The sequence below is a fragment of the Argentina silus genome (genome assembly GCF_951799395.1).
Source record: "Argentina silus genome assembly, chromosome: 11".
NCBI lineage: Eukaryota > Metazoa > Chordata > Actinopteri > Argentiniformes > Argentinidae > Argentina > Argentina silus.
Genome location: NC_139665.1, coordinates 13760612 through 13773850, shown reverse-complemented (window position 1 = coordinate 13773850; position 13239 = coordinate 13760612). Strand labels below are relative to the sequence as shown.

At 47.5% G+C, this 13239-nt stretch overlaps 1 protein-coding gene across 4 annotated transcripts in view; it reads left to right on the top strand.

The window, feature by feature from the left end:
* The window catches only part of inpp4ab (inositol polyphosphate-4-phosphatase type I Ab), a 41312-nt gene that overhangs the window by 22257 nt on the left and 5816 nt on the right, over positions 1-13239 (top strand). Inside the window, exons 14-24 of one of the 4 annotated variants that reach the window (XM_083679838.1) lie at positions 1221-1407; positions 2935-3150; positions 3643-3979; positions 4929-4961; positions 5595-5767; positions 5934-6057; positions 6411-6678; positions 7666-7763; positions 8140-8252; positions 8683-8837; positions 10969-11159. In XM_083679838.1, coding sequence (XP_083535964.1) covers positions 1221-1407; positions 2935-3150; positions 3643-3979; positions 4929-4961; positions 5595-5767; positions 5934-6057; positions 6411-6678; positions 7666-7763; positions 8140-8252; positions 8683-8837; positions 10969-11149 — 1885 coding nt within the window. In that variant the 3' untranslated portion in view covers positions 11150-11159. Of the gene's footprint in view, positions 1-1220; positions 1408-2934; positions 3151-3642; positions 3980-4928; positions 4962-5594; positions 5768-5933; positions 6058-6410; positions 6679-7665; positions 7764-8139; positions 8253-8682; positions 8838-10968; positions 11160-13239 lie in introns of those variants that run through there. The other 3 variants (XM_083679836.1, XM_083679835.1, XM_083679837.1) reach the window with 3 other exon arrangements.

The window sequence follows — 13239 nt, the reverse complement described above, 5'->3', positions numbered from 1 at the left end:
GCAAAATGTGATTTACTGAAGGGATACTGGCAGGCGCCCATGTCAGAACAGGAGATGGAGGTGAACTGAAGTAGAACCTTGGTTTACAGACATTTTGTAGAAGTGGTTTTCTGTTGACTGGCCATGTTACGTTCAGTTAGCTTATCCAATGCTTCAGCTTGACTTTTTAAACAAACGCATTGGCAATCAAGTGAACTGTATCTCTGCTTTTAGTACATAAATAGCTATCATTGTAACTTCATCGCTTTAGGATGTTATTACCTTTTATATGATTTTAGGAAATGTATTCTGATGTTTACTCCTAAACACATGGCTCTGCTTCTGTCTCAACAAATAAAACATGAATACATCTGCATAATTAAGATTTCACAGAATGTCTCATTAAACTCATTTCATTCATCAAGCTAATTTACTTCCTTCTCTACTTTTGGCTCTTTACTTTAGTGCCTGTGTTGTTGCATGGTACATGTTTTGATGTTATTTCATAGATCTTATTTTTTTAAGTTATCATAATATAATCTAGAATTATATATTATATTTAGCCATGGCATTTTCTTATGATTCTATGTTCTTAGTTCTTTTTTTAATGACATCTTTATTTTCTAATCAGCGTTTATGAGGAGGAATGGTGAGTTCCGGAGTTCTTTTATGGTTATGGTTCTTTTTTTGCTCATATCTACCACTGTTTGCTTTGTGCATTGAACAAAGTATGTTCTTCCACTGAGTTTGTCTTTTATCTATATGCCTGAGTCCACTATTCATGTTGTGTGTGTGCGTGTGTGCGTGTGTGCGTGCGTGCGTGTGTGCGCGTGTGTGCGTGTGTGTGTGTGTGTGTGTGTGTGCGTGTGTGTGTGCGTGTGTGTGTGTGTGCGTGCGTGCGTGCGTGTGTGTGTGCGTGCTGAGCAGGCATGTGCATGTGAATGTTCACCTCAGTCCTGGACCTGCAGAGAAGGTTATTCAAACGGTGTTGTTGGAATCAACTCCATTTCAATTCAACTCACCTCTGTAGAGTCCACTCTTTCGGATTCACTATGTCAAACAGAGAATGCGTCAATCGGTCCACGTTGTGTGTGGGTGTGTCTGTGTCTCTACCTGTGTCTGTTTGATCTGTGTGCGTCTGTTTGGCGCGTGTGTGGTGTGTACTGTATGTCTGGTCTGTGTTTATCAGAGGCTATACCCTCCAACCCCCTCCCCCCCGCCTGTGTGTCTGCCCCCTGCAGCAGCGCCCTGTCCAGCTCCCAGTCCATCGTCTACATCCCTCAGGACATCGTCAGGGCCAAGGAGATCATCGCCCACATCAACACCCTGAAGACCCAGGTCAGCTACTACGCTGAGAGGCTGTCCCGCGCCGCCAAGGACCGCTCTGCCAATGGCCTGGAGAGGACCCTGGCTATCCTAGCAGACAAGGTGAGGGCCTGAGGAACTTGCCTGACTGAAGAGACTCCAAGTCCCAGACTGCTGAATTTGGTGAAGCTCTTGAAGCTCTTTCTAAAATGAAAGGTCTATGCCCTATGCTGGTTGGTGTACCCCCTGGTTGGTGTACTCCCTGGTTGGTGTACTCCCTGGTTGGTGTACTCCCTGGTTGGTGTACCTCCTGGTTGGTGTACCCCCTGGTTGGTGTACCCCCTGTATCTTGTATGTTTGTCCGCGCCATCACTTTTCACTCCAACAGAAGGAGTAAGGAATGAGATGTCACGCCCCAAATGCAAATACAAAGTATGTCTATCAATCAATGGGCCCGCTCAGAAGCCGGACCAGTCAATGGGCCCGTTCGAATATGGGCCGCTACACCTTGTAGTTAATGAGAGTGAGGAAAGTTTGGGGTTACTAGACCAGTGGGTGCAGCTCTTGCTGAGTACCACGTTGGTCTGCGCGTCAGCCAGGCAACTGAGGAAACAGCCGCAGACTCGGGTAAATCCACTCAGCCGTGTGACATTACCACGGGAATGTTGGCAAAGTGGGATGAATATGAAATAGCCATAAAGTCCTTCCACATTGTCCACCGATGGAGATCCCTGTTGACTGCAGATCAGTCAGCCTAGCTTACAAAATCAATACGCAGGAGCCCCAATGGTTATTAATGACCCTGTTCTCAGAAACTGCAGACTGCTCAAAAGCAAATAATATGGCACTGAGGTATTCGCCATTCTGGGTTAGTGAATCACACATTTATGGCAGGTGGGGTCCGCGAACAAGGCATGAGCTTCTCCTCCCCAGGTGACGTTTACCTGCTGCCTCACGTGGTACCATGGCTCATTATCCCGCTAAAATGCTCTATGACAGTGGTTCCCAAACATTTAACAGTCATGTACCCCCTGTCGGTTATTTTGTAGCCTAATTGATATTCTATTAACATTATCCCTTACATATTAGACATTGTGATAATATTATTCTGTTGGATAGGGTGCATGCATTTATTTTTGGTACCGAGACTGCAGTCGGCTGTTCAACAGGACTGTTTGGGAAGGTAAATCACAGATTTATTTCGCGTACCCCCTAGATCGATCAACGTACCCCCGGGGGTACGCGTACCCCACGTTGACAATAGTGGCTCTATAATATCACTGTAGTTTTTGGAGACAGGCGTTGCGAGCAAAAGAGAGCCTAATTAACGCTACATTCCAGGAAATTAATTTGATCTTACCTGCAAGCTTAGTAAACCTTGGGCAAAATCCAAACATATTTACAGTTCGTTGGCTAAGATTAACCTTTGCAAGCAATCATGACAGTGATTGGGGCATTCTCCAAAAATGACGTGTGTCTCCAGTTGTGTTTACATTCTGGAGTTGTGGGTCCAGACTTTCATAGCCTATTGTTGTTATCGTTGACGTGTCTTTCCTGCTGATGAAGGAGAATGAACTGTGGGTTTATCTTGTGTGTTATTCCTGACCGCCCTGTTCCTCTTCTCCCTCTTCTTCCTCTTACGTCCCTCAGACTCGCCAGCTAGTGACGGTGTGTGACTGCAAGCTGCTGGCCTCGGCCATCCAGGCCCTGAACGCGGCGCGCCCCGAGTACATCGCATCCAAAGCGTCTCCCTCCGCCGACGCCGAGCACGTGGTCCTCCGCAACGACCAGGACACACTGCTGGCCAAGTGGAGTGGCAGCAACAGCTGCACCTCGCTGCACACAGACTGGCACGAGGAGGAGTGGGTAAGGCTCGCCACTGGGGGGCGGTGCAGGGGGAGGGGGGGGTGAGTGAGAGTATGTTGGCACGATTTGGCTGCTGTTTCTCCTCTCAAAACTTTGATATCCTACGGTACCTAGGCAGTGATTATGCTACCTAGTCAGTGATTATTAGGATTTTTGCTTAATAGGACTTTTTGCCTAACAGTTTTACCTTCTGTTGCCTGAGTATGGCTTGCTGAGAGCTGTGATTGCTTTCTACAAACAGTCAGACTCTTTTTTCCCCATGGATTCTACCTGGTAGGATGAGAACCGTGTAGACTCTAACTTCAAGAGTTGCCTCTCTTAACCTTACAGTCTGATCCCATGAGTTTGCTGCTATCTCACGAATCCCAAGACTTTGCTACAATCTCAGAGTTTCCTGCCACTTGACCAGCTAATTCCTCCCCGCCACTCCTCCCCTTCCTTCCTCCCCTACCCTTCTCTCCTCTCCCCCCCCCCCCCCCCCCCCTCCTCCAGGAGAAAGTGTGGGTGAACGTGGACAAGAGTCTGGAGTGTATCATCCAGAGGGTGGACAAGCTGCTTCAGAAAGACCGCCTGCCAAGCGCCAGCGACAGCAGCGAAGACCCTCCCCAGGCCGACCAGCAGGGCGGCGGCAGCGGAACCAGTAAGAAAGGTAACCAGCGGACCCGGGCCTTCTGGATCAACCCGGACTGCGTTCAGCAGGAGGCTTCCTCATCTTCACCATCGTCACCATCATCCCCATCCTCCCCCACCTCACCGTGGTCGTCTCCCCCGCCTGCTCTGTCTCTGTCCAGCCTCCCTGCATGCCCACCCAGCCCCAACAGAGACCTCCGTAGGTGTCCTCTCCTCTTCACTTCCACTCTCACTTTATTTCATTGGCCTTCAGTTGATTTTTTTTTTTTCTTTTTCTTTTTTTCTTTACTACCTTGGACACACAAGCATCCATCCCCATGCCTTCAAAAGCTCATTTCCATCACACCGCTGTCCTGCTCACACGTTCATCACATTTATGGCATCGGAATGAGCTTGACTTTGTTTTCCCCCTCGCCACGTTCAGAATACAACGAAGGTGCATCTCCTGACCGTTGCGGACGCACCGTCATTCTTGCGTATACTTGAAGTGGTTGTTCTGTTAATGAAGGGTTATGCTCATCTGAACAATATGTTTGTGAACTATAAAGATAATCCCAAAGCCTACTACTACTATATTTCTACTAGACAGAGGGTTCATACTCAGTGTACACTCTGGAATGCCTCCTGACGTGTCATCAGTATGCGCCATTACTTGCTCCATCTCCGTAGTATCTGTTATCTCTCGGGAGCCATTGGACCACAGGATGAATAGCTTTAGCCCTGCTCTCTGTGTCTCCGAACAAGATCTACTGTCTCTGTCTGTTACCATTACGACAGACAGATATCAAACCTCTGCTGCTTTAGATTGTTGCCTAGTTACATCCTGAGTCTCATCCTGAGTGTCGGTCTGTATAAACGTACACATATGCACAATCTGTGTGTGTGCGTGCGTGTGTGTGTGTGTGTGTGTGTGTGTGTGTGTTTCTTGTCTGACCTCTCGAGGCTGACAGCTGATATTTGGTTGGTCTGCTTGTGTTTTGTGTCGGGACTGCTTTGAGCCAAAGTGCTGTTTGCTGTGGCCTTCCCTGTGCTCCCTGAGCTAGCTCAGCCCAGACCGTGCTTACTGTACTGTACTGTAGTGAGTGTGTTGCTGCCATGCGGCTGATGGCGCTTGCTAACCATGCATGTCGCACCTCCATCCCCTCCAGATGGCAGCCCCGGTGGGGAAGAGGCCTTCCCAGGTAAGAGCTTTTGTCCTGTCCTGTCCTGTCCTGTCCTGTCCTACCCCCTGCGTTTGTTGTCCTCTCCTCTCCTCTCCTCTCCTCTCCTATCCTCTCCTCTCCTCTCCTCTCCTGTGCTGTCCTCTCCTCTCCTGTGCTGTCCTCTCCTCTCCTCTCCTCTCCTCTCCTCTCCTGTGCTGTCCTCTCCTCACCTGCCCTGTGCTGTCCTCTCCTGTCCTGTCCTACCCCCTGCTTTTGTCCTGTCCTGTCCTGTCCTGTCCCCTGCTTTTGTTCTGTCCTGTCTTGTCTTGTCCTGTCCCCTGCTCCAGTCCAGCCCAGCGTTTCTCCTTATTCCAGATCTAGGGCTACATAGGACCATCTATAATATCATCTATATCCCAGTGTGTTGTCCTGTATTGTCAGATTGATCAGTTGGATATATTTGTCAGTATTTCTGAAATTCCAAGAAAATATGTGGTCAGTCAGATTTAGGTTGTTACAATATTTAGGTACCATATATTGGAGTAGACACAGTAGTGAAAGGGTTGTTTTAGTGTGTGTGTGTGTGTGTGTGTGTGTGTGTGTGTGTGCGTGTGTGTGCGTGTGTGTGCGCGCGTGTGTGCGTGTGCGTGTGTGTGTGTGTTCCTGCTCCAGGGGAGTGGAGTGAGGCTCTGTACCCTCTCCTCACCACGCTGACAGAGTGTGTGGCCATGATGAGCGACAAGGCCAAGAAGTCCATGGTGTTCCTGTTGATGCAGGACAGCGCCCCCACCATCGCCATGGACCTCACCCTGCAGTACCGCCGAGACGTGGTCTTTTGCCAGACGGTCAGTACACACACACACACACACACACACATACTGCAAACACACACACACACACCCATCTAACTACGTTGTAGTATAGTTGAATATAAAAGCAGTGAGATGGATTGGCGTTATGGAACAGTGTATTTATGTGAATGTTGATTTCCGTCTCTCTCTCTTTCTCTAGCTCACCGCCCTCATCTGTGGATTCATCATCAAACTGAGGAACTGTCTCCGTGACGACGGCTTCCTCAGGCAGCTCTACACCATCGGCCTGCTGGCTCAGTTTGAGTCTCTGCTCAGCACCTACGGTAAACAACCCTCTCTCTCTCTCTCTCTCTCTCTCTCTCTCTCTCTCTCACTCTATCTCTCTGTCTCTCAGAATCAGAATTCTTTCATTTGGCCAAGTATATTTGCATATACAGGAAATTTACTTGGTGAGGTTGGTGCATGGGACATAAAATAACAATAAATAAGAAAAATATGAACAAAAAATGTACACACTCTCTCTCTCTCTCTCTCTCTCTCTCTTTCTCTCTCTCAGTTGTTGCTCTCTCTCGTTGTCTCATCCAATACAATACAATCACATAGGTATCTTCACTTATTTGTGTGTGTGTGTGTATGTGTGCGCATGTGTGCGCGTGTGTTTGCATGTGTGTTCCAGGAGAGGAGCTGGCCATGTTGGAAGACATGAGCGTGGGCATCATGGACCTCCGGAACGTCACCTTTAAGGTTACCCAGGCAACGTCCAGCAACGCCCCCGACATGCTGCCCGTCATCACGGGGAACCGAGATGGCTTCAACGTCCGCATTCCGTTGCCAGGGACAATGTTTGACGCGTTGCCGCGGGAGATCCAGAACGGAATGCTCCTGCGTGTGCAGCCGGTGCTCTTCAACGTGGGGATCAATGAACAGCAGACACTTGCTGAGAAGTGAGTGAGGGAGAGGAAGAGAGAGAGGGAGAGAGAGAGAGGGAGGGAGGGAGAGAGAGAGAGAGAGTGAGTGAGAGAGGGGGACGGGCATAGAGGGGGGGGGGATGGAGAGAGATATGGGCTCCCTTCCGATTCTCCAAATGAGAGCAAGTCCACTTCACTCACTCAGTTGATTTGAAGAATCTGATGTGACGGACAGGTGTCAATCAAATACGTCCACTCACATTAAGTCAAATTGACTTCAGCTCGTAGTGGAATGGACTGTTCGCTCGGGAAGCAATGGTAAACGGAACACACTTCTCCCTCCGAGAGTCCTACCATTTGAAGCCTGATTAATTATTAATTCTTAATGATTAATTCTGAATTATTCATTCTTAATTCTTCTCGTCAGACCCTCCATAAAATGTTAGCATAAATCATTGGCAAACTCACAGTCACCAAATACAAGCAGCCCAATATGATCCATTGTTAAACTATTGTTCCTTTTTATAAGCCACAGCATATCTTCATATGTTTGAGGACGTTTTTTTCAGATCGGAAGAATTATTTCACTGGGGAAATCGATATATATGATGTCATGCACGAGAATCAGAATGGACTTTGTGATGGGGGCGTTGCCTCATCCAGGCTTTATGGGGATACCCCCAAGGGAAGTTTGCGAGTGAATTGACTTCTCATGTTGACTCTGAGCTCGGAATTGAACCATGTAATGAGGGATGGGGAGAGAGGAAGGGAGGGAGGGAGGGAGGGAGATAGTGGGTGAGGGCTAGAGATGGAGATAGAGAAAGAAGGAGGGAAGTAGGGAGAAAGATAAAACAACATGGCTCCCATTAAGGTTCCATATCTCAAAGTTTTTGTCCTGGTGTATATAGCTGTGGCGTTTCAGTGCCGAAGCCTTACGTCTGTGTGTGTCTGTGTGTGTCTGTGTCTGTGTGTGTGTGTGTGTGTGTGTGTGTGTGTGTGTGTGTGTGTGTGTGTGTGTGTAAGGTTTGGAGACACCTCTCTACAGGAGATCATCAACCTGGAGAGCTTAGCTCGCCTCAACTCCTACTACGAACAGTTCAAAGAGGTCCTACCTGAGGACTGTAAGTTATTCGTTCATATTGATGATATAGTGCCTTCAGTAAATATTCACCCCCCTGGACTTTTTCCACATTTTGTTGTGTTACAACCTAACTTTAAAATAGATTCAACTGATTTTGTCACTGATCTACACAAAATACACTATAATGTAAAAGTGTTTTTTATTTATTTTGATTATTGTTAATTAAAAATGAAAAATATTTTCACTTTGACATGATATGGTATTTTGTGTAGATCAGTGACAAAAGCATCTATTAAATCTATTTTAAAGTCAGGCTGTAACACAACAAAATTCGAAAAAAAAGGCCAGGGGGGTGAATACTTATCTAGAAATCATACATCAGATCTTTGTCAACCTCTCCGCTCTGGCCGTCTCAGGTTTGCCCAGGTCCCGTTCCCAGACCTGTCTACCTGAGCTGCTGAGGTTCCTGGGGCAAAACGTCCATGCCAGGAAGAACAAGAACGTGGACATCCTCTGGCAGGCTGCAGAGGTACACTACAATCACTTTCTTGAGGAGTTGTGGGATGTTTTTTTTTTTATTAAAACATTTTTTCAGTAGACCTCACCACCATCTTTAATCATCTCAAAGACAGCGATTTCAGAGAGATTAATCAGCCATTTGTCATAGAGGGATGAAACAATAAAACAAAAATCACACAAGCTCTGAGAATGTGTCCTATTGTTCTGTGTGCTACTTGCATACAATATTTTGTACCACAACATTAGATGGTGGACCATGTAGAATCCATTCCTAAGTCTGTTATAGCCACACGATCTTCTGTTGTCTCACTCTGAAGCCAGTAATTGACAGTAATCCCTCCCCCTCCACCTCTTCCCCTCTTCCCCCCTCCCCACCCCCTCCCCCTCCACCACTCCTGCCCATCATCCCTCTGCCCCCCCCCCCACCCACCCCGATGCAGATCTGCCGGCGTCTCAACGGCGTGCGTTTCACCAGCTGCAAGAGCGCCAAGGACCGCACGGCCATGTCCGTCACCCTGGAACAGTGTCTGATCCTGCAGCACGAGCACGGCATGGCCCCCCAGGTCTTCACCCAGGCCCTCGACTGCATGCGCAGGTACATGTTTTTCCCCTCACTGCCTGAGCTGAAACAACAACAACAACAACAACACTCAATACATCGCTCGCTCCAAATGCCGGGCCTGTGCCAACTACAGGAGACTTGATTTGAAAACGTTGATAGGCTTCCAAGCCGTAAACTCTCTCTCTCTATCTCTCCATCTATCTTGCTCTATCTCTCTCTCTATCAATCTATCTCTCTCTCTCTCTCTCTCTCTCTCTCTCTCTCTCTCTGTCTCTCTGTCTCTGTAGTTGCCACTTGTTCCTTAATGCCTCATCCTCTTTTCTGTTGTCCGTCTCCTGCAATAACACCTGCTTGTCTGTCTGTCTGTCTGTCTGTCTGTCCAGCCAGTTTGCAGAGAATGTGCCCCCATTTTGACTGATCTAGCTCCAGACTTAAACCAACCCACCTTGCTTCCCATACCTCCACATACCCCCCGCCCTCTCTGTCCTCAACCGTCATCCCCCTGTTTGCTGACACTGCTTGCTGAGAGAAAGAAAGGATAGATGAAATGGACGTGGGGGGGGGGGGGGGGGGGGGGGTTGAACTCCCTGTATAGGGTTAGCGGGGGAGAGAGCCCTCTGTCTAAGGAATGAGTCTCCCCAGAGCTCCTTGTTTGTCGGGTATGTATTTTATTCATTAGGTTTGTTTGCCAGGGGCAATGTGAAGCAAAAACATATCTATTTTAGAAGCTGAGAGCTGATGTGTTGTTGCCAGCTACAGCGAAACAGCTCATTTTCATCTGCAGTCCCTGTCCATGTATTGTTAACATGGGAGATACTGTATGTATATACAGTGTGTACTGTTTTGTGTTGTTGAGTAGGAAGGCTGCTGTCCTGCAGCTTCTTGCATGGTCTCTCCTCCTCCCTCCCATTCTATGAAGTGGGAGGGCAGGATGATGGTACCCATAGACACTGATTGAAGGTCAGCTCTGCCCACACCCCCCTCCCCATAATGCATAATGGATGAGTTTGGGGGGGGGGTGAGTAAGGTAATCTGATCCGAGGTCTGTGTCTAAGGGAGGGATGTTTGTGGAGCTGCCTTAGGAGAGCATCGGGCCATTCCTCTACTCTTCCACAGCCCAGGAACAGAACAACTCTCCCCGTTGGAGACTAGACAGCGTATCAGGAGTGTCATTAGGAGCTAGTCATTAGTTCTGATCTACGAAGCTGTGGATGAGTGGGCAAGGGGCGGAGGGCACTCAAGGAATGGTTGCCATGGTGCACGGTTCCTTGTAGACGTTTTCTTTTGGACAGGCGCAGCTTTTTGAGTGCAAAGCATGCTGGGATGAGGCACGCTTGTGCTGCTGCATGGCTCTAGACTGGCAGAACCCGCCCTCCCTCTCCCGCTGAGGTTGGGCTCAATTCCATTCCAGTTCAGTAAATTCACATCAGGAGGTTCTAATTCTACTCATGATGAAGTAATGGGGCAATTTTGAAGTCATGAATTGAATTAAAACATTTTCCCATCAAATGGAATTGGAGTGGGAGTGAGCTCAACCGCACGCTGCCCCATACCCCCCCCTACCCCCACCCCCACCCCCCCAAGCCCTCACTCTCCCCCATGTCCGTCTGTCTGTTAAACATGGAGAACCATCTCTGGCTAGAGTCTTCTTACAAACTTTTTTCTTTCCTTTCCCAAAGATGCAGAACATCTCTCTTAATTTTCTCTTTTGATTCTCTCTCTTTCTCTCTTGTCTTTTCTATTCCTCTGTTACGGTGATGCGTTTTTTACACTATTATTTGTCATGTGTTCGTTTGAATGATATTTGATATTATTTTATTTTTTTTCTTTCATTTTCACCGTTGGTTGATTTTGGTGTCCTTATCCACGTTTTGGGATTCATATCCGGCTGAAACGGGGATCTGATTTTACGCTCCATTCCACTCCACTTGGCTGTGGTCTGAACCTCATATTTACCCTGCTCTCCCATCCCTGTATCCTCGCCATAATTCCCTTTTCCAACCACCATCATGGCTGCCCCTACATTGACTACATTTCCCATGGTGGGTCCTTTCTCATTGTTCCTCTTTATTTTGTCATTCGGTCCCTGTCCCTCCGTTACGCACGCGTCCATACCATCTGCCACCCCCCCCTCCCCCCTCCCGCTCCTCCCCCTCTCCTACAGCATTGGGACCAGGGAGGGGGTGATCCAGAAGAACCTGAGTGGCCTGTTGCCCATCCGTGATTTCAGGCTAGACCCCAGCCTGCTGTACTCCCTGCCTCTGCTGGCCCTCAGCCCCAACCTGCTCATCGTCTGGCTCTTCCTCAGTGTGGCCTACCTGCTGGCCAAGCTCCGCTGCAGCTGAACGCCCCGCCCCGCCCTGCCCCCGAGCCCAGTTCTCCACCCTCTCTCTCTCTCGCACTCTCTCTCTCTCTCTCCCTCCCTCTCACGCTCTCTCTCACGCTCTCTCGCTTTCTCTCTCTCACACTCTCTCCCTCCCTCCTTCTCTCTCTTCAGGCCTGTTATCCCCAGTGTAGTCAACAGGCTGCCAGGCAGAAAGCCAAAAGGTCTGTCAGTCAGTCAGTTGCCCCGTCTGATCGTCTGTGTTAGACTCGGCAGTAAGTCAGTCAGTCTGTCAGTCTTTCTGGAGCTCAGCTGAGCGGATCTTCCGATAGGTAGGGGATAGGCAGTGGGTACTTTAATGTACTACGTGCGTCATCACTCAGCTAAAATGGCAGCCTCTCCCACGCAATGGGAAGCCACCCCTCCAGCATTTCTCCCGCCCTGCTCACTGTCTCCTAGCCAATCCAGCCGGAGTAGGAGGCCGGTCTTAAGTTCTATGTGCAGTTCTACAGTTTGTGACTGTTATTGTCAGTGCTCTGCCTTATTTCTCAATTATAAAGACCAATCTTTTAACAACCGAGAAGTGAACATTTAAATAGGAACGTTGTGAAATATAGCCTAAGTTGTTTTAGCTGATATTATGGATTTGATGGCAATAGTATTATGTTACAGTTGTTACAGTAAGAGTGTTTTCAGCTTCAGGGCTCCAATTCGCTTCCGCTAAAGAGCGCTGTGCAACTTTTAGTGGGCATGGCTGCTAAATTGGTGATTTCGTTCAGCAAAGTTTCAGTTTTTTTACTGTATAACTGTCTACTGATAACTGTCTTACAGTTATCTACATGCATTTATTTACATAATTTCGGACCTTTTTGTTTCCTCGCTGTAAACGTGGTCACGACTGTATGGTTATTATGACAGTAGCCTGTTGTAGGCTACTTAGGGTTGCTGGGATTAGTGGATAACATTCAACATACAAGTAAATCCATTGCGGGATCATTGTGTGAACCTGTTAAGACAGCGATACACACGATTCCAATGATCAGTAGGGGCAATCATGCTGTGTTGGGGTGGACTTACATAGACCTATTGTCTGCTAGTTTCTATTATTTTACCCTACCAGTATTACCATGGATTGAATAACTGGAATAAGTGGAATTTGACAACTTCCAGGATGAGTCTAACAACCATCTTTTTACTTTGTGCGTCTAAGGGCTCTCCAAACGTATTTTCTATGAAGTAGATATGCACATTTTCTACAGTATACAATGTCTAAGATATTCTACTATTTGATTTTATACCTTATCAAAGACATGCACTGTTACATGATTTTAATTAGTTAATTAATTGGCACAGAGAGCGGAGTTGATCAATGTATGCAATATTTGTCATTCGAGGTTTTAGGGAATATAGCAGAATTACAGAATTTAGTATTACGAGAATATACACTAGGCCGACTTCCACATTTTCATAGAGGATGTACTGGTGGTATTAAGGGTTGTTTCCTGACAGGTGACAACTGCTACATGATCAGATAAGTGTCTATCTTCACCTATTCGTAATTATCGAAGATGGAACGTCAGGTGTTTGAATTTGCCGACTCCCTTTGACAAGTCCACCGAAACTCCCATTTACTGCCACGCCTATATTGGTGCTAAATTTGTGTTGGTCGCGGGAGACATGCTTTGCGGTAACGCCGAATTACCAAAACGGTCATTGTTTTGTGGTTCACAGATGTTTTATGTGGTTCACAGGTTCAGTGTTGCACAGTGCTTTTTAGCGGAAGCAACTTGTAGCCTTCCAATTTGTGTCCTAGGTTTGCCAGCACATGATTACAGCCTCTTTATTTATCACCTTGATCTGAATTCGTGGTTTAGTGTACCCACCACCACAAGGGGAACAATCGTGCAGTTTTTTGGCAGGCTTGATTTTCACCTCTTCCTCCTCATTTAGCTGTTTATGCATAGATATTTCATAAGCCAAGGGAAGTCTTGGCCAGGGCCAATGTCAAGCTAACGTTGTATGGTTTGTTTTTGCCAGTTTTGATATGGCGGCCATATTGTGAGACTTCTCTCTCGGGTCTTCCTACTCTTATAGCAGGAGAGACTTAAACAG